Source organism: Myotis daubentonii, chromosome 5, assembly GCF_963259705.1.
Source record: "Myotis daubentonii chromosome 5, mMyoDau2.1, whole genome shotgun sequence".
Classification (NCBI taxonomy): domain Eukaryota; kingdom Metazoa; phylum Chordata; class Mammalia; order Chiroptera; family Vespertilionidae; genus Myotis; species Myotis daubentonii.
The window spans coordinates 57,653,386-57,681,071 of record NC_081844.1 but is presented as its reverse complement, the minus strand read 5'-3'; the positions used below and the strand labels follow the sequence as shown (position 1 = coordinate 57,681,071).

The following is a 27,686-nucleotide window of genomic DNA, read 5'->3' as shown; positions in this document are numbered from 1 at the left end:
CATCTGGTAAAGATAATTATAGTTGTTTAGTTTGGGGATTAATTTATTTTGAAATGTAATGATTTGATATTGCTTTGACTTAGTTTTAATGAGATATTTTATTTAGAAAGACTTACGACTTATACCCAAAATTTGAAGGAATGGATTTTTGGCTGCATCCTGTTTTGGATGAGCTCCAGATCAAATGTTGTTTGGTGCTGGTTACTGTTGGAGTACACAGGTTTCTGTTCAGGGGAAACAATTAATGTCCTTTGCACTTTGATGGCAGATTTTTCGGACGCTGCCTGATGCCACACCCCCTGAGTCGGTCTCCCAGTCACCCCCAAATGCTCCACCAAGACAATCGAAGAGACAAGGCCAGAGGACCAAGAGACCTGTGGCTGTGTATAATCTCTGTCTTCAGCTGGAAGATGGTAAGATGTTCATTATATTTTTCTGCTTGACAGCATGTTGAGAATATGGCATATCATATGTCCTCTGGCAAGGCCATGGTTTTCCATTCTGTGTATGGTTGTGTTATTTTTTTTTAAATGATTTTTTAGAGAGAGATGGAGGGTGGGGAGACAGAGAGAAAGAGAAACACTGATTTGTTGGTCCACTTATTTATGCATTCATTGGTTGATTCTTGAACGTGCCCTGACTGGGGATTGAACCCGCAATATTGGTGTCTAGGGATGACGCTCTGACCAACTGAGCTACCCAGCCAGGGCCATTCTTTGTGTTTCAATTTCTTTTTCCCTGAAGATTTTTCTGAGATTAACAGGGAGGGTAATGCTTTCCTGTCTGGGAGAGAAGTAAGTTTCAGTTTTGTGTTTGTCTTTGTTATGCATGGTTCTTTTTATATTTTTAAAAGACAGCTTAAATTTCTTTTTTGGGAGACTTGTGTGACCTCCTGTGAGGTTATATAATCCTGAGACAAATGGAAGGGGAACTAAAATTAAAGCAGATCTTTTATGAGAGGAGTCTGATGTTAAATGCATTTATATTGAAGGCACAGTTCACCGTAGCCCAGGGGTCATGGCTTATGCACCTTACTTGCTCCATGTTTCTGCCTTTCTCATAAGGCAGGTATCTGATCATATGGCAGGGGTGGCAGATTGACCTGTTTTTAGGGGCTAGGCTGAGTGAACTGAGCTGCAGTCGGATTCTGGCAAATGTAAGTTCTCAAGTCCCACTTGGGCTACGATGTTCTGGCTGATTTTTTTTTTAAATTAATCCTTTTTTCCATTTTTTTTTATTTTTATTTTTGAGAGAATGGAAAGAAGGGGAAGAGACAGAAAGAGAGAGGCACATTGATTGGTTGACTCTCACACACATCCCAATAGGGATGGGAGACGGAGCCTGCAATTAAGTTACACGTCCTTGATGGGGAATCGAACCCATGATCCTTCAGTTTGCAGGTTGACACTCTAACCACTGAGCAAACGGGGTAGGGCCAGGCTAATTCTTGTCATGTAATCATGTTGTCTCAATGTTGCAGATTGTCTAGTTGTTTTTTTTAAGAGAGAGTGGAAGGGAGAGGGTGAGTGGGGGGGGGGGGGAGAGAGAGAGAGAGAGAGAGAGAGAGAGAGAGAGAGAGAGAGAGAGAGAGAGAGAGAAACAGAAACAGAAACAGAAACATCTATGAGAGAGAGACACATTGATTTTCGATTAGTTACCTCCTGAGCACACCCTGACCTGCAACCCAGGTACGTGCCTTTGACCAAAAATCAAACCCCCGACCCTTCAGTGGGCAGGTCGACACTCTAACCGCCTTGCACCACTGGCCAGATTGCCTAGTTTTTACAGAGAGTCTGGAAATTTGAATTTTAAACATGAATTCCTGCAAAACAAGATGGTGAGCCAGGTGGAGAACACCAGCTGCTGATTTGTAGCTGTGTGGTTAGAGATGTGGCGAAGGCAGCGGTCATGGTCTCAGAAGCCTGTGTTTTCGGTGTGCCTGTCTGCAGCTGTGACTTTTGTTGTGGGACCTCACCCCTGCTGAGGACATCTTCTGATTTTGAAATTAGTCTTCATTTGTCTTCCTCTTCTCATCCTCTTTGTTTTTGGCGTCTTTCATTTATTATTCTTTAAAGCTACAGAAGTTATATTGGTTTGGCAGTGTGGGATTATTGTCAAAGGGAGGAAGGGAATGAAGATAGAAACCAATACAGTATCTTTATCATAAGCAGCTATGTAATCAAATGTCTAGGTCAGTGGTCGGTAAACTCATTTAGTTAACAGAGCCAAATATCAACAGCACTTCTTCAAAATAGACTCGCCCAGGCTGAAAACCGACTTCTGCGCATGGGCCATGAAGTTTCAATCGCACCGTTCGTGTGCCCGCATGTGGTATTTTGTGGAAGAGCCACACTCAAGGGACCAAAGAGCTGCATGTGGCTCACGAGCCGCAGTTTGCCGACCACGGGTCTAGGTTGTTAATATCCAAAGATCTGTGCAAGCAAGTGACATTGTCTTCAACTCAGCTGACTTGGGGGTGTCTACAGAAGGTCTCAGAATGCTTCCTATAATAACATTGGGGGCTATGAGGTTTTAATTTTTTAAAGATTTTAAAATTTTAAAGATTTCTAATTTTTATGGGTGATTTTATTCTTAATTTTTTTACATTAAATTTATTGAGGTGACATTGGTTAATAACATAGGTTTCAAGCGTATAGTTCTATACTACAACATCTGTATGTTGCATTATGTGCCCACCACCTCAAGTTAAATCTCCTTGTTATCATATATTTGATCCCCTTTACTACTCTCCCACCCCCATTACCCTCTGGTAACCACCATACTGTTGTCTGTCTTATTTGTTCATTTGTTGATTTCAGTTTTATATCTCACACATGAATGAAGTCGTATGGCTATTGCCTTTTTCTGTATGACTTATTTCGCTTAGCATGATATTCTCCATATCCATCCATGTTGTCACAAATTGCAGTATTTCATCTTTTCTTATGATTGAGTATTACATCTTCTTTATCCAATTATCTATTGAAGGACACTTCAGTTGCTTCAATGTCTTGGCACCATGAACAATGCAGCTATGAACATAGAGGTGCAGTTATGAACATCTCTATGAATAATTGTTTTCAAATTTTTTGGATAGATACCCAGAAGAGGGGTTGCTGGGTCATATGGTAACTCTATTCTTAATTTTTTTGAGGAACCTCCAGTTTTCCATGGTGGCTGCACTAACTTCCATGTCTACCAACACTGAATGAGAGTTCCTTTTTCTTCAGGACCTCTCCAACACTCATTACTTGTCTTTTTGATAATAGCCATTCTCACAGGTGTGAATTGGTGTCACTTTGTAGCTTTGACTTGCATTTCCCGAGTAGCTAGTGAAGTTGAGCATTTTTTTTATAGTTTGTTGGCCATTTGTATGCCTTCTTGGGAAAAGTGTCTGTTCTGTCCTCTGCCTATTTTTTAATTAGATTATTTATTTTTGTTGTTGAATTGTATGAGATCTTTATATATTTTGGATATTAGCCCCTCATCACAGGTGTTGTTTGCAACACCTTCTCCCATTCGGTTGGTTGTCTTTTTGTTGTTGAAAGGTTCTTTTTCTATGCAGAAGGTTTTAGTTTGATATAGTCCCATTCATTAATTTTTGCTTTACTTCCCTTGCCAAATTCATAAAATCCTCTCTTAAGACCAAGGTCTGTAAATTTAGTACCTGTATTTTCTCCTATGTGATTTATTGTTTCAGGTCTTATATTTAGGTCTTTGATCCATTTTGAGTTAATTTTTGTATATGGTAACAAAGAGCAGACTGTGGCTTTCCAATTTTCCCAGCACCATTTATTGAAGAGGCTTTTCTTTTTTTTTCATTGTGTTTTTGGCTCCTTTGTAGAAATTTTTTCTTGCCCATAAATGTTTAATCTTTATTGGGGGCTTGTTTAAGACATATTTCATATGCTACAAATATTAGTTTTACAGTCAGATCCTTGTTTTCCAGAAGAGGGGCATGAATCTATAATTCCAGAGCTTTCTTTTAGACCTTAGTTTCAACTTCTGAACCCACCTAACCTTTTTGTTCTCTCTCTTTTTCTCACTTTCATTCTCTCTCAGTAGAGTTGCTAATAAGGAGTAAAACTGGTTGAAATTGCGCCTTTTCTTATACCTCACTTGTTCTCAGGTGGCAGTGTTGATAAAGAGTGAAAGAGGAAAATGTTGAGAAGTAAAGGGGGAAATCAAGAAGCCATTGATAATATGTGCATCGACTCAAACTGAATAGACAGTATTTCATTAAGGAAATGACCAAAGAGGGACCTTTTGTCTTAGAATTACATCTACTTTTTTGACATTTTTAGGACTTTAATCATAATATTCAATCACAACTTCATAGCATATTAATCTTTTCATCTTTGGGTTGCTAAGTGATTATTAAAGGGTAAGAAATTGTTGAAGTGGTATTCAGAACATCTTTTATGGGAATATTGAAGATGGTTTGCTATAATATTTAGGTTATATAATGATTAAACATTATTTGATTGTAAGGGAAAAGAGATCGTCAGATATTCAGTTCTCTAGTCTGTTTTTATGTTCATCATTTATATGATGTTTCAGTCTACATTTTGTACTTTATAACTTTACATTAATTCTTAGATTTTTTTTTTAAGTTGTCAGAATAAGGAAAGCTCATGATTTTGGTCATGGGGTGATTTTATTTTACCTTAGAGGTCATAAGATCAAGCAATTAAAACTATTATTTACCCCCCTCCCCCCAATTATTTGTTAGTTACACTTAAGTTGTGTGAAAAAATTTATTTCAGAGAGATCAAAATAGGGGTATGTTTGGCATATTCTAAAAAAAGGGAAATAAATGAAGAGAAGTGGTGTATATGCTTTTGAAAGGAAGCATACAGGGAAAGGATGCTAAAAGACTGTTATTGAATATGACTCAGCATACTGAAAACTCTACCCCTTCAAGAAAAACCATCTATTCTTATCACTAGAACTTAAATGATGATGTTTTTGTAGCCTGAGTTAGCTAATGTCAACTCTACTTGAAGGTTTCAAAAAGTTTAATCTATTATTGTATTTTTTAAAATTGATAGTAGTAGAATTACTTTTCATATATAGTTTGGTTGATTATTTTTCCAAATGTTTTAGTTTATATCAGTCTGGTAGAAAATTTAAATGCAAATATGTCCTTTCCCCCTGACCCCCGCCCCCCACACACACGCACACATTTATTCACTGTAGTATAAGGTAAATTCAATTTAATAAAATCCAGGACAAATAATTTTTATTTAAAACTTTGGTAGATTATCTTCCAAGATTCAGGAACCTAGAGTGGATAACTGGGAATTTTCTCAGCTCTATGATTTGGTCACAGATTTGGTTTTGAGAAAAGTGGTTTGTGGTGTGTTATTTCATCTTCTGCTTTGGTAGGGTATGGAACTGTGATGTACCAAATAGCCAACCCTGGACAACACTCAGTTGGTTTCAGTTTAACATCAGAAGGATCAAAAGGTCATTATTTGCAAAGATGCAGCAAGCCTATTAGCATGAGTCTGGAATCAGAGAATCCAAACTGGTGTGAAGTAGGAGAGACTCTGCTTTAGACATGACTTTTATTATGTCATATTTAACCCCACTGCACTCCCCATTGAGAGGTGATCAGTTTAATTGACCATACTTAGTATCTTTACTTTGTTAAAGACTTTAATTGGCTTTAACACATTTAGCCATACCACATAATTCTTCTTTGTAATATATGATTAAGACTTTAAAATTCTAGGTACTTGCCTATGGATCTTTGTTGATTATTATGGTCTTAAAAGGATATAGTATCTAGCTAGATTTCTTTACATAGAGCAGCTGTTAAATATTTACTGAAATTCTTGTCTTTCATTATTTTGTAGAAGCTGTATTCATTTTTACGTAGCATTGAATAATCTCACAAACTTCAAAGCTGAGTTGATTTGTCTACATCAGTTGTGAAATATCATAATATGATGTAGACCTCTGTCTGCTAAAAAAGAAGATGAAAAGTCAAAGGTTGCTTTCATTTCATTCTGAAGTTATCTTGTGTTTTTATTTCTCTTGAGCTGGTAGTGAAGCAACTCTGAAAATGTTCAGTGTATGTTGTATCTTTGTTCACTCCAAATTTGTCCTTACTGCTTCTATGCAAAGAGAGGCTTGTGTTCATTGCAATGCCCCCAATACGAGGAAAGCTCATGAGGCTCGATGAGATTTATTCTTTGTTATTTTTCATTCAAGGCAGAAACTTTTTTTTTTTTTAAAGAAGTTTTTGGAAGTGAAAGAGAATATTACCATCGGAATTTTTACTAAACTCTCCCTTCTTTTATACTAGCTTTAATTTTAAACAGAGCTAGACAGTCACAGGACTTGTTCTTATTTGTATCTGCTTGGGTAATTATGTACTCTGTGCCATCTTTTTTAAATACATGACGGAGCTGTTTATTTATTTAGGCATTGTCAAAATATGATTTATCGTGAATCAAAACCAAACTCCTCTTGCAACTCAACTGGCAGGATTTCAGCTATTTTAGAGTGGGTCTGACTTGGGTACCGGTGGGTTGGCACTTTCCCACCCTAATCTCGGGTGCGCTAACTGCGGCACGCTTTGCTGAACATGTGTTATGGTAGCGCTGCAGCGGCGGACGCAGAGCCTTATAAGCAAAAACGTGACAGTGCACCTGTCGATGTGCAGTGAAGCATGATCATCCTCCGTCTGTGCCGAGGAGGAACATGTCCTGATAGCGATCAGTCTCTAAAACCACGGCAGGACAAATGTTGTCTGTAGGAGTCAGGAAGGCCATGGTAACAGGCTGGGTACTCACTAATCTCAGTTCCCAAGATCTTTAGAAATTGCCTTCCTGAAAACATGCTTTTGTAAGTGAATTGCAACTACCCTGTCCTCCCCAAAATGTTACCAGGACACTTATGTGTGAGAAGAACCACTTTAAAACCATTGTCGACATGGATTTTTAGTGACACATGCTATAGCGATGGATGTTTCCTTTTAGACATATCTCATCCTCTTGACACAGAATTATAATCAACCCAAGTACCCAGACACAAGCATATCTTTGTTTTAAGCTTGGTAATCTTCTTCTGATTCTTATCCTTTTTTTTTTTAATGCATGACACTTCAAAGGTGGGCTCTGGGTAATAACTTTCTGAGTGCTAGGACCTCTTGCAATGTTATGATTCCTTGACATGGAATTACTGTGTTGTGAAATGAAGTCTAAGACCGGGTTTGAATCAGTGACAGTATATGTAGACAGATTATTTCTTAACTCGATTTTACAATGTTGAGATCAATGGGTTGGAAAAGGCACTCAGAAATTTCAGGGCTGGAATTGAGTTGTGGTGTGCCCCCATACATCATGGGAGCCACCTCCCCTGCACCGCCCTCCCCCAGGAACCTTCCAGAACACCAGCCCCTCAACGTTAGTGACAAAGCACAAGGCAACTTGTTATATGACTTCCTGTATAATCTTCACTCTGCTTCTGCGTGGGATGAACATTTCCCCCTTTCTCTGGAGGGGGAAAGAGAAAGTGTATTTAACGCCTTTATAAAGTACATAGCTGCTTCTGTGGTGAAAATAAGTTCATGGCAGGTAACTGGGATTTATAGGAGAGAGAGAAATTCTTTAAAGCTTGTCTCCCTGCAGTGTGGGCTTTTTTCTTCACTTCTAATAGCTTGTATTTTAATTTCCAGTTCTGAATGCAGGCAGCTGTCACTCTCTTTATAGCCCTCTTTGAAACTCTTACGGCGTAGGAGGTAGCCAGGCTGTCTAAGAAACATCTTTTCAAACCAACCGAAGTATTGTTTATCCTGAACGAAATAGAATTTTTAAAGGCTGTCAAGAGTGACTGATTTGAAACATTCTCTTTGGTAGCCAGGAAGATGAGCAGAAATCTTGGAGAAGATGTTATCTCAGCGTGGCCAATTCCAAGTGGAACGAATTAAAGCAGAGCCCTAGTAAGAAGGGTATGGAGTCCCTCTTGCATGAGTTGACATGAAAAGACTCTATTGGCGCCACGTTGAGAAAGGGTAGCGCTTGCTGCTTAGCGATTTCCTGTTTGAGCAGTATGTCTTTCGCCTTCTACCTGGGCTGCTCTCTCAGAATCACGTTGTCCTAGCATTTTGGGGAACCTCTATCACTGGAAGTACTTAGGCAGCGAAGAATTTTATTGAATGGTAGAATTATTTGTGGTTAAGTTTGGATTCAGACTAACCTGGATTTAAATCTCTGTCACTTCTTGCTGTCTTTTATGATCTCTACAAATTCTCCTCTACGCCTCATGAGTTTGGGGCAATAAAATTTTATGTGTTTTTTTGCCAAGAACAAATGTGTTAATGGCTATACACCATCCAGGTAGTAAATCCTCCAGAATTTTAGCTTCTATTTTCCTGAGGGCCTGATGTATGAAGCAGAGGGCTTAAACATACACTTTCATAGAAAATGAAACTGAGTCTTTTGGTTTCTGTCCAGTGTAATAAATAGGTTCATTGGTCACTAGTGTCTTAATCTGAGAATTGATAGTATTTAGCATTCTTTTCTTAAAATGTATTTTTCTTGCTTTCAGAGAGGAAGGGAGAGGGAGAGAGATAGAAACATCAATGATGAGAGAGAATCATTGATCGACTGCCTCTTGCACACCCCACACTGGGGATTGAGCCTGCAACCCAGGCATGTGCCCTGACCAGGAATCATCCATGATCTCCTGGTTCAGCCACTGAGCCACACTGGCCGGGCAGTAATTAACATTCTTATGTGAGAAGAATAGTGGGAGGAGGATAGGTAAATGGCTAGGAGTCCAGTAGCCTTCATCATCTCCCTGGGCTGGAGTCTGTTCCCAGCACTTGTCCTAAATCTCCTGGGCTGTCACAGTGTCAGCTTCCCTCAGAAGTTTATGGAAGATGGTATCTGATTAACTTTTTGTTTCCTAAGCATAATAGTACATGGTTGTTATATCTGTTGTTTCTTTATGTGGGCAGAAGTCTCAGTCTGTAAATAATGCCTCTGGTCTGGGATTACGATATAAAAATGCTCTCTGCTTTATAGAAGAGAGCAATTTGCTTTGACTTCTGTTGACATTGCAACCGAACTTGTCTTATTCATCTTGTAATTGAATTGCTACAGACTTCAGTCAACCTTCCCAAGAAGTAGAGGTGGTTCTTGGAGTTGTAACCTAAGCCTGTTAGCTGCTGCTCTGAGGTTCTGACAGAATCTGTTTTTATGCCATGTGATTATAATGCAGCTAATTCCCTCCTCAGCTCTTTCTAGAGTACACTTTTGGCATATCTTAGCTAGCCAATAGCTCAGTGGTTCTCAACCTTCCTAATGCCGCGACCCTTTAATACAGTTCCTCGTGTTGTGGTGAACCCCAATTTCATTGTTACAAATTGAACATTATTAAAGCATAGTGATTAATCACAAAACAATATGTAATTATATATGTGTTTTCCGATGGTCTTAGGTGACCCCTGTGAAAGGGTCATTCGACCCACAAAGGGGTCGCAACCCACAGGTTGAGAACCGCTGCAATAGCTTTTGCGGGCTAGCATTATGCTTAATTTTTAAACCTTTGGACAATAGAAAAAAAAATCTGCAGTATCATTTTATGGCAATAGCATTACATCTTTTCATGTCTTAATGAGACATGTTAATTTCTAGTTCAGGAGTTGCCTTTTCTCTTATTCAGTTTTATTTTGGGGGGAGGGGGTACGTATCTATATGTAGTTTTGTTTTTGTGCTTTTGTGATTGAGGTGAGAGGTTCCACGGAGAGTCAAATTTCCCTTTTGCAGTTGTGATTTCAGCTGGAGAAATTGTATTATCTGATTCAATTAGTCTCATCTAGCCACTGCCTGTCATGGATCTGCCTGTTACTTAGTTTCCTTATGATTGTCTTGTTTGAGGAGGGCAAAATGGAATGAGAGGAACTGGGACATCTTGCCCCCCACCCAGCACGATATAGCTTTAACGTGCAGTGGAACCGAGAATGGGGCTAAGTGGGACTTTAGGAACCTTTCCTTCCACTCGGCAATTATAACCTGTCTCTCATGCACCTCCCACTGCTGAGAAACACAATTAGCTTTCTTTCCTTAATGGGCAGTTGGCAGGATAATTTCTCCTACCCCCTGCCCCTTTCCCTAATGTAAAACTTAGGGATGATTTTCTGATCAAAGAATCTAGACTGTGTTTTGTGTTTTTAACAGTCATCATTTACCACCTACTGTTCTTATGGAAGTAAAGAATTCCCTTTGAGTGGTAGTGTTGGGTTTGCCCTTTAAAGAGAGGTACCCAATTACATTAGCAATTCAAAAGCTCACTTTTAAAGTCAAACTTTGAGTTCCCTAACCTATCTTTATTATTCTAATTAGTTTAAGGAAGGAACTAACTTCTCTCCCCCCCCCCCCCCTTTCCCCTTCCCCTTCCATGTATACTTCTTCATTTAAGGGAAACTAATGTACAATATACTATGATGTAAACCTTCTGGGCTATGTTTTGAGAAGGGTAAGAATAGATTTTTGGCCTAAAAATATATCAACTTTAATTTTTGTCTTACTTAGGACTTTTTTTCTTCTTCTGTAGATCTTACCTGTTTAATACCACCATATGTTTAATGCCACCATGGATAGTGCTGCCTCCTCCTCCTCCTCCTCCTCTTCCTCCTCCTCCTCCTCCTCCTCCTCCTCTTCTTCTTTTTTTGTTAATCCTCACCTGAGGATATTTTTTCCATTGCTTTTTCAGAGAGAGTGGAATGGAGGGAGGAAGGGTCAGGGAGAGAGGGAGGGAGGGAGAGAGAGATCGAGACATGGAGAGATCGAGACATCGATGTGAGAGAGCCATATCAACTGGTTGTGTCCCACAGGTGCCCCGACCAGGGTTGAGGAGCAAACCTGAAACCCAGGTGCCCTTGACAGGGAATAAAATCTGGACCTTTCGGTATGTGGGCCGATGCCCTAACCATTGAGCATACCTTCCAGGGTGATAGTGCCTCTTAAAGCAAGTATTGCCATTACCTGGCCATTTGAGTTCAAGTCGACTGCATATAGAGAGATGTGGAGGGAGGGCTAGATTTTCTTTGGCTGGTTGGGTGTCTCCTGGGCTTTGGATCTGGTCATGCCTTTTGTCAGGCCTGCTGCTCAAAGGCTTCTCTGCTGTGCACCAGCCATTCTGCATGCACATCACAGCTTCAGTCAGAGAAGGTCATGAACTCCACGAGGTTCTGGCCCAGCCAAGCACGAGAGTAGGCTGTGAAGAAACAAGTCTGTTCACCTTCCTTCCGTATCCAAGGAGCGGCCTACTTGGATGCAGCCCTCCGAGATAATCCAGCTAGGCAAGACAGGCTGTCTTCTGTGGGGTTTGCGTGTGGCCATTCCCCCTTTTCCTCAACCTTGCAGGAAAGTTGGCATCTGGCCACCCCCCTGTCTGTAAGTCAATAATTATGGGATGCCTGTGCCAAGGACAAGATGCAAAACAACATACCAGACGCAACTGTGATCCTCCCTTTGGAGCAGTAGTGAGTGGCAAGCTGCTCTGGAAGCCAAGCTCCTTTATCAGAGGTGGAACGTTTGGATGTTTCACTGTCCACAACAGTTTCACCCGTAATAGGAAAGCAGGCAGACTTGGGTTGGGAGGGTGAGGCCATGTACAACTAGAGTGTCCTTGGGTGTCCTTGGTAAAAGTGGAATTCCTTGTTAAAAGATGAGTTGTTGTTCTGATCTGGTCTGACAGTTCTATGATGTCTTAGTTCTCATGACTCAGGCAATCCAATTTGACCTTTATTAACCATATTCCAGGGAACAGCCTTACTTCGTGCATGCTACTCTTCCCATGCACTGATCATTGAAGAATGAATAGCTATAGCCTTTGATCTCCATCAGCCTTCAGATTCCATTTTTGGTCCCATCCTATCTATCATGTTGACTTTATGAAAATCAGCAGAGTCCTAGCTGGTTTGCTCAGTGGATAGAGCACAGGCTTGTAGACTAAAGGGTCCTGGGTTTGATTCTGGTCGGGGGTGCAGGAGGCAACTGATCAATGTGTCTCCCTCACATCAATGTGTCTCTCTCTGTCTATCCTCCTCCCTTCCACTCTCTCTAAAAAAACAAAAACAAAACAATGGAAAAATATCCTCGGGTAAGGATTAACAAAAAAACAAGAAAAAAAGGAAATGGGTGGAGACATGTTTTCTTGCTACTGTTTCATATATCTGGAGCTTCTCACTAGCTTCTAGATAGAGTTAGCTTTATTTTTACATATCACTTCCACATTGGCTGTTCAGCATTCAGTTTTATTTACAATGCCAAGTTCAACAGCATTTTGAGGTGAGGGGAGGAGAAATGAGTGTTGGCTCATTCTAATTTGCACTTGTCAGTGCAGCATCAGGAACCAGTTTTGACATGGTAAAATATAGCCACTCAGACTTTATTATAGCAAAGTAAGTCAGAGTATCTATGACATGAATTTTGGAGTGTTGTTCTTGATCCCAGACACCTCTCTCCTTTTTAGTACACCCTATGTCCTAGGTAACATTTGGAGGAAAGACCACTATGGTTTGAAGGAGATTTTATTGATGTCATAACATCTGCCACATGGTGCTGGAAACTAGGGCAGCATGAATGTTTCCTGCTTAGTTCAGAGGTTATGTTTTGAATAGGCTTATATAAGCTAGCAAAACAAACAAATAAAACTCTGCTCCTACTGCAGCATTTCATAATTTTCTCCCAGTTTTAAACCTCTTCCTTTCCGCTTCGTTCCCAGATCTGTTAGTCTCTATGCTACTTGGACTTTTACCCAGAGAATGCTTGTCTTTAAGGATATACTTCCCTCCGGTAGAGAGAGCATCATCAGAGCAGGCACACCATTTGGGCAAAGGAGAAGTTGAACTACTCTAAGCAAGACATCCTTGGTGATTATTGGTCAGCCCCATTTAAAAGATGGAAAACACAGAATGACAGGAGCATGAGTCCAGGCACAAGGGGAGAGGGGCATGGGGCGAAGCTAGAGCAGCATTGAACACCCCCTGCTGCCAAGAGCTCATCTGATTTTTAAATTTTATTTATTTATCTATCAACTTATTTATTTGTTTGTTTAATATATTTGTATTGATTTCAGAGAGGAATGGAGAGGGAGAGAGAGATAGAAACATCAGTGATGAGAGAGAATTGGCTGTCTCCTGCATGTCCCACACCGGGGATTGAACCCACAACCCAAGCATGTGCCCTTATTGGGAATCAAACCATGACCTCCTGGTTCATAGGTCAATGCTCAACCAGTAAGCCACGCCAGCTGGGCAAAGCCCACCTGATTTTAGTTGAAGCTACTCTCAAAAGTAAAGTAGATTATGTTTAGTTTTGTGATTTATTACTCTGTACTTAGGGTGAGTTTTTATACATTAAACCACATTTTCTCATCAATGTCCACTGTGATTTGGGAGAAAGTCTTACATATCAGCAGGTAATCCTATATAATAAAGAGCTAATATGCTAATTAGACCGAACAGCAGAACGACCGTCTGGATGACCTTCCGGACGACCTTCGGACGAAGCTGGGGCTGCAAGGGCCGAACTCCTTGCAGAAGTTCGTGCATCAGGCCTCTAGTACAGTGGTCGGCAAACTGAGGCTCATGAGCCACATGCGGCTCTTTGGCCCCTGCAGTGTGGCTCTTCCACAAAATACCGACTTCTGCGCATGGGCTACGAAGTTTCAATCGCACTGTACGTGCATGCCCACATGTGGTATTTTGTGGAAGAGCCACACTGAAGGCCAAAGAGCCGCATGTGGCTCACCAGCCCGGTTTGCCGACCACAGCTCTAGTAAAAATAATAGTTATGCGTATTAGCTTTTTACCTCATGGAATAGCCTGTGTATAATTATTTATAGTATTCAAGTAATCCCTGTTGAATAAATAAACTAAAATAAAAAAGACATCAAATACATTTTAGTAAATTTTTTGAGAATTCACCCTGACTGAATTAAATTTCAGTACCTAAACAGTCATGGTGACTCTTATTTGATTATTATTATGTAGGAACTTTGCCTATTTAAATGCGGCATAAACATATTCTGAACCTTTTCTGTTTTCTTTTCAAGCTATAAAATTCTCTGGTATTATTTTGCTGTGCTTCACAATTTTGATAGAAATGTTTTTATTGTCCTGAGTTATAAATTTTTTCTTAATTTTTATTGTGATTCTCTAATTAACCACACTTAGTTTATCAATATATGTAAAATGTAACATCTAAGTATTTAGGTTTTAAATACTTGCAATTTTGGCATGAGAATGTTTTGTCTGGTATGCATGATATTTATTCTTTGGAATTCTTTAAGACTTTAGTCTTCCTTCATAAATATTCGATGTGTTAGGTATATGGTATGTGTGAAAAGTGGATCAGCTTTGAATTTTTGATTACAGAGACCTTGTATTTTTTTCCTAGCTGATAGCAGTATCTGAGAGGAGTGTGTTAAAATTTCCAATTACAATTGTTGAATTTTCTGTTTCTCCTCATAGTTTTATTTGTTCCTTGAGGCTGTAGCATTTAGGTGCTTTCTTTCTTGTTTGATCATCTTGTCTTTTTATCAATATAAAATGACTCTTTGTCTCTCATGCAGATTATTTAAGATTATTGTCTTTCTTTGGTTCACATTTGCCTGGTATTTCTATCTTTTATTTTTGGTTCTATCTTTGTTTTGTTTTAAGCATGTTTCTTGTAGTAACATATTGTTGGATTTAAAATATACATTTGGAGAGTCACTGCTTTTTTAATTGGTGAGTTAAATCCATTTATATATATTGTAATTACTATTATGTTTGGATTTCTGTCATTTTATGTTTATTTAATGAATTTTGATACATGGTTTTTTCTTTCCTGCTTTCTCTTCAAAAAAGCAAATGTTATTCTGCTATTTCCAATGACATATGTTCTGTTTTGTTTCTAAGTTTTCCCTTATTTGGGGATTTATAATCTCATTTATCTGTTGATTTCTTAAATTAAATAATTTACATTTCTCTCTCCACTGTCATCTCTCTCTGGGCTGTCCACTCCATCATGTTGACATTTTCCAGAATTTGGGTTTTGGATAATTTTGGTTGTGTTTTTACCTTTTCTTTTGCCCTAGAGTTTTAAAAAAAGACAACAATAGACATTATCAAGTTTGTTGAACATCTCATATTACTTTTCTTTGTGTGTTATCAATATAGTTATTTGTGTGCAAACCTGGGTATTTTATGTGTAATAATTTTTTTATGGCCTCACATCTGAATGTGAGATTGAATATATAATTCTATGTTCAAAATTTTTTGATACGTTAAATATATTATTTCAACATTGTGCATTCATTGATGCTATTAAGAACTCTGATGTCAGACTGGTGTTTTGTTTTTTTTTTTTTTTATGTGATCTGCTCTTTCATGTTTTCTTTTTTAAATTTGATACTAGAGGCCTGGTACGCAAAAATTTGTGCACTTGGGGGGGGGGTGTCCCTCAGCCCAGCCTGCACCCTCTCACAGTCCGGGACCCCTCGGGGGATGTCCGGCTAATGGCTTAGGCCCGCTCCGTGTGTGGCTTGAACGGGGAGAGGATGATAATTGGCAGCTGGGTGCAGATTTTGTAACATTACTTTGAGGTTTGTAGATAATTTTCACTTCTTAATTTCTACGGGCATTGGCTTTCTGTGTTCATGATATTTTGCATGAACGTGAGTTCACTGTTGCTATTTTCTGAAGACTCGTGATTTGTTTGGTTCTGCAGTGTGTTCTTCAAGGATTACCAAGATTGAGACATGGTTTCCATCCTCAAAAACTGCATAATAGAAATGGGGATTTAAAACCAGGTCAGGAAACTATTAGATGACAGTGAGATGCGAACTTGATTTCTACTTACAGTTGTAAGAAAGGAGAGAAGAGGCAGGAAAGGTGGTGTGCAGGCGCTTGGTGGAGATGGTGGGAATTAAGCTGGATGTTATGAGGGTTATTTTCTCTTCTAGACAGTGGTAGTTCTGCTGCTAGTGAGTTTCTTACCTTGGAGTCTGTTCATAAGGAAAGCCGATCAGCACCATTTGTGTTCACTTACTTGGAACAACTTTGCTGCTCACAGGTGATTACTCTGTCCGTAGAAGCCTGTTAAAGTGCAACACCTAAGAAGTTGCGTGACACTCAAGTGAAATGTGAAAAGTGATGAAAGTATCTGACTTTAATTCTCAAGTACACGTTAGTTTCCTAGCAGTTAAAACCTTCATTCCAGAAATCATTGAACATAGAATTTGTTTTTTAAATCGTATTCTTTTCATACAAGGTAAAAAGTAGTGATTTGGTTTTGGGGAACTAAAGTTTCAGACATGCGCATGGGTATTTACTGTTGATGTGCTTGGTGTTGGTGTTCCCTTGAGTTCCACGATTCTCAGGTAAATAAGCTTATTCCTGAATAGTCAAGGCGAAAGGAATTTTGTGCCCTTTGTTGCCCACGGAAAGCAGGGTGAGGTATCAGTTTGTGTAAACATATTCCCTTCTACCAGTATTGTTTTCACCCAAGGGTTCAGATCGCCACTGTATGGCAGGAAGGAAGACAGAAATTCTAAAAGGATGGGATGCAATATGTTGAATGACAATTTATGCTGTGTCAGTTGGCTTGGGGAGAGGGTTGGAGGCAATGTGGATGAGCTGGGGTATCTGGTTGTAAACACAGTTCAGGTGTCTTTTGAAAGAAATTTTAGACCCTGGCTCTCCAGTTCCCCGCAGTTGCTTCTCATTGACAGGTTTCTCCCTGTGGGAGTGAATCAGGGCGTAAGCTGGTCCCAGGCCCTTGTTTGCTGCTTTTGCTCTGTCATGCCCTGCAGTCAGGGAATGGGGCCCAGAGAGCTGAGGGCTGGCATCCAGCCTCCGGATCCAGCAAGCTGTGTGCGTCTGACTCATGTTAAGGTTATCCTGTCTGCTTCAGAGCCGAACCTATTTTGCTACTTCTAGCCAGGCCCTGAAGTGGGAGCTGTTGTGCAGGTAAATGTTCAGGAGTTTACATCAGGCCCCATGCTGGGCTTCTGTTTGAAATGTTCTTAATTTTGAAGACAGCCCTTACTCATGATGACTGAGGAACAGTGGGGAGCGGCCTGACAGTCAAGGCCCTTATTCGTGGGCTCATTTGCAGAGAAGAGCGAGGTGGACTTGAGCTATTCAGGCACGAGGGAAGAAGTAGCCTGTGTTTTGGAGGGGCCGGGAGGGGGGAGGGGCCAGGACAAAAATAAGTCAAAAGGAAGTCATAGTGTCTACACTGGGTTTCAGTTCTTTTGTCTTGAACTTGGCCCCTCTATGTGGGGCTGAATGACTCTGATTAGCTAAACACTTTTGTAGTGAAGGGCCGTAGAAAGGTGACTTCACTGAATGAGGAATCATGCCATAGACTATGTTGCACATTTGTGAATGGGGACAGAGTGAGGCTTTATGGGGCGACACAGACCAGGGAGAAGACCGGATCACAGACATCAGGTCATCTCATGCCCCACCACATCTTGCACCTTCCCCGACAGCACACTCATGAAAGAAAAGGTTCAGAAAACTCTTCCTTCCCAGAGCCTTCTGCACAGGATCATCCAGGTATCTTCCCATAACTGTCCCCATAAAGAATCCCTCCTTCCATCCTTTACCATCAGCTCTAAAGCCCCCACCACAAATGTGTTTAGCTAATTAGAGTCATTCAGCCCCAGAAGGGCCAAGTTTAAACCCAATGATAGGCCACTATGACTTCCTTTGATTTATTTTTGTTCCGGGATACAGCCCACTAGGAAACGCAGGCTACTTCTTCCCTGGTGCCTGGATAGCTCAAGCCCATCCAGCTCTTTTCTGCAAATGAGCTCGATGTCCCTTCATCATCCACTTCCCTGAATTCAGCTTTTCTAGGTTTCCATTTCTAAGGTTCTCTCCCTTAGCCTTAGTTGCAAGCTGGGTCAGAGTTAAATAAGAATGATTTCATACAGTCAATTTTCAAGATTAGCATCTTGGGATCTAGCTTAATCAGAGCCCAGCATTTCTCATGTGCTTTCCTGTTCATAGATGTGAAAGCCGTCTGAGATGGCTTTCTGAGAGCAAGTTCCTTGCTGCTCCTGGCATTCCTGCATGCTCCGTTTCGAGGATTTCGGGCTGAGGAGAAATGTAAGGTTTGATTGGCTAGAAGCTCTTTGTGCCTGATGGTGTGGGCTTCCACCTTATGTTTTACCTGCTTCCATGGTGCACTTTGTTGGCCAGCTATTGAGACCCATCACCTATAAAATAAATGCCAAACCTGGGCCATCTTAATAGAACATTGCTGCCTCTACGAGGCAGTGGAATAGTTAATATTTAGGGGTGTGTCAGTCTGGCTGAGGGGTTTTCAAGCCCTGATGGGTGCTGTTCAGGTGTGTCTGTAGTAGCTGGGATACTGTGACAGCAAGAAGACCAGTTGAGGGAAACCACTGCTCTTGGGGGCCTCTCTTTTCCATCTTCTGTGTTTTCTACCATAATGTGTACAAATGATGCTAACCGTATTCCATAAAAGGGTCCTCTGTGAATGAATGAATCATGCAACCCATTTTTGAAATGCTCTTTAGTTTTGGTTTGATGTCATCTTCTGGAGTCACTGCCTGGGCTCGATTCTTGTATCACATCCTCCCTAATGTTCACAGGGAAATGGAATTTCTCTGTGTCTGGAATTTTAATAAGTTGGGCTATTAAATTGTAATCCAGCTCAGAAGACAAGGTCCCTTTAGAATTTTTTAATTTATTAAGTGCTACGTGGTGACTGGCAATGACTTAAAGAACCATCAGGTGCCCTGGCCAGTGTGGCTCAGTTGAGAGATGACCTGTGCACCAAAAGGTTGCCGGTTCAATTCCCAGTCAGGGTATGTGCCCAAGTTGCCCGTTTGGTTCCTGGTTGGGGTGTAAACTGGAGGCAACTAATTGCTGTTTCTCTCTCACATCTATGCTTCTTTCTCCCTTCCTAACTCTAAAAAAATCAATAAAAACATATATTTAAGAAGAACTATCAGGTGACTAGGAAGTGAGAGGTTGGACCTTGTGGGGCCAGTGTGCTGCCCTAACTTGTTGAGGTTACCCTTGTAATTTATAACAGTGCTCCTCAGAGATTAGGAAGTCATTGTGGCCGCTATTGAGGCTTTCATCTTCCATTTGATCTGATTTTGATCATTGTGTTTTCTCCTGGGGAAAACACTCCTCACTGTGTATTATCTATGACGCATTTTAAGCATCTTTGATTGAAAAAGCAGACAACAAAATCTTTAAAGTCAGGACACCCAGTACTCTCAAGCTGCTTTGTAAATGTAATTTTGGATATAATTTGATTGACTAATCAGGTGCTGTGGTATAATTATTTGTGGAGTTGTTTTTTCCCCCCCTGAGTATTCGTTTGAAAGTTGACGCCTTATTTTTCTCCTGCACAGGTGACAGCCCCAACCCTTCGAAGGAGGACACCCCCACCAGCAGTCTGGACTCACTTTCCTCCCCCTCTCCCACGACTGCCACAGTCCAGGGGCTTCCTGGACCAGACAAAAACCACCTTGTCGCTGACGGAGACTGGGCATCCGCTGCGTAAGTTTCACTGTGCTTCTTTGCTGTGACTTTTTTTTAAAATAATCTTTATTGTTGAAAGTATTACATATGCCCCTTTTTTTCCCTCTTTGACCTTTTGGTGCGACTTGTTTAGAAGCTTTCATGGCCAGTGGGTACTGAGGCTGTTAGATCTGAGAACCTTTGTTCTCCAGTCAGCGGGGCTGCCACAGGGAGAAAGGTCCCTACAAAAGGCCTTTCCTGAGCAGTGTCTGTGTTTCGGGTATGGAAGGGGTGGGTATGGAAGGGGTGGAGGGGTGCTGTTTCCTGTCTGTTTCAAGTTCAGCTCATGTCAGTTTTGGGTTGCACTAAGGAACTTTGTTATTGTCCTCCTCGGGATGCGTTCCCACTGGTTATGCAAACTTCTGCAGATATGAGAATGCGTGCATTGGGATCGATAGACTGTTGAAGCTATTGGTAGAAGGATATTTTAGTTGTGTGGATTTTTGAGGGCTTTATAGCTAGCATTCTGCTCTATTTACTTCATGGTACCCTGCATAATTGACAGTTGATGGATGGAATATTTGATTTTATCTTCTCAGTTTGGTTTCATGCCAGACATGTACAGGTCAGCTCAGGGATATTAGGACAACCAACACCAATACAAACACAATTCCCTGGACCTGGTTTGACTACATAAATGTCTGTCTTTTTGTGCTTACCAGGCTGTGGAGTGAATGAGGATTGCTGGTGTGGAGGGTCATCAAAAGAGCATCAAATTTCAAACAAATGCTCAGAAAGATAAAAAAGAACTCCACTAATAATTCCATTCCTTACTTGAATATTCAATCAAATTGCACCCAAAATTCATTTTATAATTCAGACTGAAAGTATTTGGGTATCTTGTGTTTAAAGCTAAAAAAAACTTTTAGCCATGGCTGGTGGCTCAGCTCATTGGGGCATCATCCGATTTACCGGAAGGTTTCTGGTTGGATTCTTGGTCAGGGCGCATACCTAGGTTTCAGGTTCAGTCCCCATTTGGGAGGCAGCCATTCGATGCTTCTCTCTCACATCATTGTTTCTTTCTCACCCCCATCCTCCACCCCCGTCTCTCTCTTGAATCAGTGAACATGTCCTCGAGTAAGGATAAAAAAAATAAATTAATAAATAATAAAGGTTGCTTAAGACAACTCATAGATAATGATGTCATTCAACCCTAGGCGGGCATTCTTGGGACTTTAAATGGAATTGGAAAGTGTGCGTCACGTTACATGGCTTTTAATAGTTACTACTGGATTCATGTGAAATCATTAGGAACTTATTATGTATTAAAAGGGACCGGAGAAACTTGGTATGCTCAAGTTTGGGGTCATCTGAAGACTTTGAAAAATCTAACCGAAAAGCAAAGGGAAACTCAAAGTAGGAATCACAGTCTCCAGATGAAATCCCCTCCAAAATCGTCATCTATGCATGCTGAAGACTGTGTGTTGTGGATTTAAATTAGATGTTACTCAAACCTGCTTGTCATTTTTACTGTCATTTTTTCCTGAATGAATATATTCTTTTCTCTTTAGTAATCTTAGCAACAGTGACAGTGGGTACACAGGAACCTGGAATCTGTAATCCTGGGCACTCCCGGGTGGAATTCGTTGCACGTGTGTGGGTTTAAAGCAAAAACCAGATCTCTTAATTATTCCTTTCAGTGAGCGTTTGCCACAGTCCGTGGAGTACAGTTTAGTCAGGCATCCTTCTTCCATCATGACTCTGTAGAAAAGGGACAGGAGCCACAGGATAGGCAGTGCTCAGTTCACAGCACGTCCATGCCTGAAACATGAAGAGCTTGATATTTTTGGTCATAAATCAAATGAGGAGTGAATTCCCCAGCTTCCCATTCACACCAATTTTAAAATGTCATGGAAAGCACTCCAACACAGAGGCCAAAAAGGAAGAGCGGAAAATAGAAGTTGAAGGAAGTCTGGAATCAAGAACTTGAATTTTTCTGTGCATTAGATAAAATAGACGCATATTTCTCTTAAATTTATAGAGTGTTTCTTGTCTATCTCTATTTAATTTACAGTTGAAAGTCAGTATTATTTTATAATAGTTCCAGGTGTACAGCATAGTGCTAAACAATCATATATTTTACGTAGTGATCCCCCTGATATTTCCAGTACCCACCAGGCACCATACAGAGTTATTACAATATTATTGACTGTATTCCCTATGCTGTACTTTCCATCCCTGGGACTATTGTGTAACTACCAATCTGTACTTCTCAATCCCTTCACTTTTTTCACCCAGCCCCCCCACCCCCAGGCAACCACCAGTCTGTTGGTATATTTCCTAAAGGATTTACTTGAAAGCATATTGTGGTCCAGATTTATCATGAAGTCATGGGCGTGACTTGAACTTGAGCTCATGTCAGGACCCCATTGAGGCCTTGTTAAGCCCACACTGCTGGGCCCCACCCCCGGGTGATGCTTAGGTTTGAGGGGGAGCCTGAAACTGCATTTCTAACCTAATCCTCCAGTGGCCCTTGTGTGCGTCACACATACTTTGATTCTCTCTGCCTGAAATGTCTCCCTTCCTTCTTTGCTCAAGACAAATCTGACTGATCTTCAGGGTCTAATTTTGTTTTCACCTTCAGGAAGCTTTCTCTAGCCCTCTTGTCTACAGGAAGATTCTAAATACTACTTTTATCTGTCTACACCCGATATTTGACAATAGGACAATATTCCTTCTAGTGTGAGCTAATATGTACCTTTTAGTGTTATTTGATAGTTACGTGTTTGTGTGTGTGTGTGTGTGTGTGTGTGTGTGTACCTGTATATCTATATCAAATTTCATTCTGCCTGCCTATCTATCTATTTTAGTCAATTCGGGCTGCTATAGCAAAAATACTTTGATTGAGTGGCTTGTAAACAACAGAAATTTATTTCCCGCAGCTGTGGAGGGTGGGTTGCCAGGTTCTGGTGAGAGCCCTCTTCCACAGACTGCTGGCTGCACGACTCTTAAAGGACACTAATCCCACTCGTGAGAGTTGCACTCTCATGACCTCATCTAATCCTGATCACCCCCCCAAAGGCCCTGTCTCCTCACCATCTCACAGTCGGGGGTAAGGTTTCAATCTAGAAGTTTTTTTTGGGGGGGTGGGGGGTGGTGGGGGACACAAACATTCAGTCCATAGCACTCTCTAATCTGCCGGGAGCCGGTCCATCCTTGCTGTTTCAAGGGACCTGGCATATATAGCATACGGTTCTTAATATGTTTGCTCACCTTCTTGGCGCTGTGTTTTAACCAAGGTCACCTCTCCGAGAAAGGTTGAATCCCCAGGTAGGGATTTTCCCCTGACGTTAGGGAGGGAATAAAACCCCTTAACTAAGTGCCAGGCGGGTAATTAATCACTTTAACTACAAACAATCATGCTTAAGCTGCATAATCTTTACTCCCTGGAATGGAGATAAGAAATGCCCTAACCTTTGTAATAGAGATTGATAGGATTTGAATCAACTGGTATAAATACAGATGTAACAAGACAGAAAGAGGCAGAACTTAGAACACAGAACTTAGAAGAGAACCAAGAAGACAGAACCTACACAGAACCTACAGACAGAAGAACTTCGCTGGAGAGAACATGGCAAAAGATCCTGGACTGAACCTGACTACAGAAATTGGCCAGAGAACCTGACTAGAACCTGGTGACTGAACCTGGCTGGAGAACCTGGACAGAACCTGGCTGGAGAACCTAGCAAGGGAACATGGCCACAGAACCTGGCTGGAGATCCGAACCAGAACTTCTCTGGAGATCCAGACCAGAACTTGGCTGGAGATTGTGGCTAGAGATCCTGGCAAGGCTGCTGATCAACTGAACGCTGTCTCCGTGTCATTCCTTCTTCGCTGACTCCGTCCACACCTTTGGGGACCCCTGGACCTGCTGGGGTTGGACCCCGGCACTAATCTTTCCCTCATGCCAAGAAAGATTGTAAAGTTCTTAGTGATAGAAACTGGGGCTTATACTCTGAACATTTTAGTGATATTGATGTAGTTATCAAAACGCATTTTATATCCCATCTTAATTATGATGTATTATTAAATAAAACTTTTCTTTTGGAAATCTCATTTCTTTCTGCATATCACTGAATGTCTCTTAGGCAACTATGTTTGGTTTCTGATCCATATTCCTTTTTTCTAAACATCAAAACTCCTCTAGAAATTGCCCAGTATTAATTTCACCATTTTCTCTTTATAACATTTTTCTTTGTTTTCCTTAGCTTTTGTAAATTTAGTTTTCATTGAGTGTGTAGTGGTCTTTTTTTAATCCATTATCTCTGCATACCACCGTACAATATGAAATATAGTTGGATCTGAGTAAATGCCGATTAAGATCCCTTTTAATAAACCCAGTGTTGCTGTGGGGGCATTAAAACCCTGCTCAGGGCTTAAAAAGGAGGCAGTGCCTGGGCTGCCTGGTGTGATGCTCTGTTCCAAACTGTACACTTGCCTTATCTCAGGTCATGAAAAGTGGAGTCCAAAATGTTTGTGATCACACCTGGGACCCGGTAGCTCTGTTGCACAGAAACACCGTGACCCCAGCCACCGGAGAGCCAGTTGGCAGAGGAAACCTACAGCAGCCGAGAAGCTGAGGTAGAGGCCGTGTATAAACACAGCTGTGGCCTCTGACAGGTAGAAGACAGTGCAGCAGAATTGGATTTCTTGGGTTCTGCTGATGGTTATGACTTGCAGGTGTTATTCATTGCAGTCAATCAATCTGGAGCTATTACTTACCTGTACACTCAGCGAGGTGATAGGTGACTTCATGGCCAGTGAAGAATCGCTGGCTCAGTCTCCTTGGAGGACATTACATCATAGGTCAAGGTATTTCAAATGTTCGCAGGTCATTTTCCCCCCAATGAAGTAGTTCCCTCTGAACAGGTTTTCTTCCATGGTAAGTGAAGGGGCAGGTCCTTGACAGGTAATCCTGATAAGTTCCCTGCCACAGAAGCAAATCTCGTTTAAGTAACTTCCGGCATTGCTTTCAGCGGCCTCCACAGAGTTCCCAAGAGAAGCAAGACCGCCTTTTCTGCAGGCAGCTCCCATGCTTGGATGGCAGCATCTTGGGAAGCTCTTAGTTGCTGGAGATGTGGGTGCTCTGGGAGGCCAGGAGGGTGGCGGGCTCCTCTCTCCCTGGATGAGAGGCTTGGCCTGGTTTATCCGGAATGTCCAGGTATCCCTGACGCATCTCTCCCGGGGGTGCCCTGATCTGCTTCCAGGCAGAGATGTCTGTCCACCCAGACTTGATGTTAGTTGCTTAAAATCCCATCCTCCTCGACAGCCGGTACCTGTCACCCCTGGACTGTGTATGCAGGAAATAAACAACCTGCTTCCTTCAGACTGGGCAAACACAGAGCTTTCCCATAGACAGTGACTTGGCATTTCCCATCACTTGATGTTGCTTCCACGATTGCTTTTTAGGAAGTGGATGGATTTTCCCGGGAAATATCAAAGTGCCCCTTACACTTGATTTGTGGCTTAGTATTCTACAAGCCATGAATGATTTGTTTAAAGTTCAGAAAAAAATCATCTTAAATTTTTTTTTTAACATATCTGTGAAATCTGCCTCACAGCTAGAAATTTTAAGGTGGCAGCAGTGATAGGCAAAGGTTGTGTTCACCTTGTTTTTGTTTCTTTCCCTTTTCCCTCCCCTCCCCCACTTCAGGGAGGCTGTCTCAGCCCATCCCTCCTCCACTTTGCTGCTCCAACCCTTTTGCCAGGGGCAGTCAGTTCACCCTGTAAGTTGGTGGCCTATATTTTTACCTCTTTTATTATGATTATTGTTTGAAGAACAAATAGGGAGTTTATATTTTAAAACTTTTAATGTTGTGGTTTTTTTTTGCACATCTGCTTTATTACTAATTTGACTAAAATGAACCTATGTTGCTTTTGTAACAAGGGGATGAAAGCTATGCAGATTTAAAAAGAGATCAGGCAAGGGTGATCCTTAACCTAAAGGAATGAACTGCCCTGTCCTAGCATTTTTTTGGCCAATAGGGAGGACCCATCCTAGTAAGGTTAGCACCTTTGCTCTACTCACCTGCAGACTGGCCCCTGGTTACAGAAGGTGGGGTACATTGAGATCTCTTGCCTGCATTGGAAAGGGTGTGTTCTCGGGTGCTGGGTGCTGTGAAGAATGACGTGGAAGCCAGTTCCTTCTCCCATACCTCAGTGAGCAGTAAGGTCCCTGGGTGGGTTCAGAAAGTTTAAAGTCTAAGATAGCCCAATGTAAGAAGGAATCGGGCCAAAGAGCAGGAGAAGTGTAGCACCTTGCTGTGAGCCTACAGTAGCTTTGTAAATTCTACTCAGAAGTTAGCTCTTTTTGGACTTTCTGTGGCGGGGCTGGGGCCTACAGGGGGAGAAATTGTGCTTCAGCAGTGCTGGTGGTCAGTGGCTGCAGAGATGGCTTGATTCGATAGGTTGCCCTCTTGTGTTTCTCAGAAACCATGGAACTTTAATTATTGGTGGTCAACAGACTCTGTTTTACCTGCTCTATAAGTGACATTTCATTTTAATCCCCATAGACACACCTTCATCTTTGGAGAGGGAAACAGGCACAGAGAAGGGTAGGAAAGTTGCCCTGCGCCTCAGGACTTGTAAGGGACAGAGGTGGAGTTGGGTGTCTCTCACAGTGACTTGTTTTACTGTTGGGATTGAAATTGGTTGCTTGTTGGGAAGATTGTTCAAATTATAGGTGTCCCCCAATTTTGAGACTCAGTGAGGTAACTGGCTGTCAGCTGGTCGCTGCCCTTAGTTAGAATAGGGCGCACTGACCCTACGTTGTCATGTGGCTGTGGTTTATAATTACGTCTGGGGAATAAACACTTGAATCTGGTTGTTGCACATTCATCATCCAACACCTTTGGCTGAGATTTGGGGACGAGGGCATCTTCCCCTGAAACAGGGCTGGGAGACCTGGACATTTGATATTTGGCAGCAAGGCAGCATCCATAATCTTCTGTGAGTAATGCGATAGCCAGTTGTCTCCCGTCAGCTTCAGTAAGCTCTGGAAGCTCATCTCAGGGCCCACATGCTTGGCCATGGACCACAAACGTCTGTTTACATTCGTTTCTTTGGGGCACAGTTTTTGTCCTGTGTATTTCTTTGAGTCTTCTCTCCAACTTCGTATAGAAATTATGCCTTGTATGCTCACATTTTTTTTTTTTTTAAATCCTCATGTGGGACATGCTTAGAGGAAGGCAGAGGGGTGTGTGTGGGGGAGGGGGAGAGCCACGTGAGAGAGAAACATTGATCAGTTGCTTTCTGTAAAGGCCCTGACTGGGCACTGAACCCAGGTATGTGCCCTGACGGCAACCTTTTGGTGCCCAGGACAACGCTCAACCATCTGAGCCACTCTGGCCAGACACCCTCACATCTTAACGCCCCCTGTGTCTTGCTAGGGTGTTTTTGATATTTTTATTGTGTACTTTGCACTGATGTGTGGCCTAATTCCTGTCTTCCTTTGCTGTGCTGTAAATAAATGTAGAGATTTTATTTTCAAGCTAGCGTGTTTATTACAGCCCCATAATGAAAAGTGGATTTTCCAAAAGAAAGAGACACGTCTGAATTTTATAGTAGCTGTTTTTCTGCCTCAGACTCAAAAATTGTCTTCCCATTAGTCTCGTTTTGTTTTCCTTTTTCGTTTCATTGGCTGGGTCCGTCTCAGGGTTGAAATGCAGGCAGGGCCCTGGAGCTCCCTGCACATTGGAAGACAGTCCAGACTTAGAAAAGCACTGATTTTAGAATCAGTGAAGCCTCATTCTGCTTCTCAAAACCTTGGGGGCCTTCCATCAATTTTGTAAGCAAACCAAGGCTTAGCAAGATTATCTGTAACAGGGGAATAACAACATCCGCCCCTCCGGGCTGTTGTGAGGTTTCAAGGAACCACATGTAATAAAACCCAATTCCCGCTCCCCCGGGAGCTCTGGGCAGCCACCTGCTTGGCATTCCCTTCCCTCGGAGAACCTAACCTGATATTCGTATTTTCACTTACCCTGCCTTCCTGGTTCGTCCGTTAGAGAATCTCCTCACTAACAGCTCAGGGAGACCTGCAGAACCTCTCAAGACCTGCAGAAGCCTTAGGTGTTGACCCGAAGTTGTGTTGTTTCCAGAAGTTGCTGTA

At 41.6% G+C, this 27,686-nt stretch overlaps 1 protein-coding gene across 3 annotated transcripts in view; it reads left to right on the top strand.

The window, feature by feature from the left end:
* ARHGAP10 (Rho GTPase activating protein 10) overlaps positions 1 to 27,686 on the top strand; it is a 262,224-nt gene that overhangs the window by 220,265 nt on the left and 14,273 nt on the right. For all 3 annotated transcript variants that reach the window (XM_059697888.1, XM_059697887.1, XM_059697886.1), the window contains 2 exons: positions 269 to 413; positions 19,408 to 19,555. In XM_059697888.1, the coding sequence (XP_059553871.1) occupies positions 269 to 413; positions 19,408 to 19,555 (293 nt within the window). The remainder of the gene's footprint in view (positions 1 to 268; positions 414 to 19,407; positions 19,556 to 27,686) is intronic.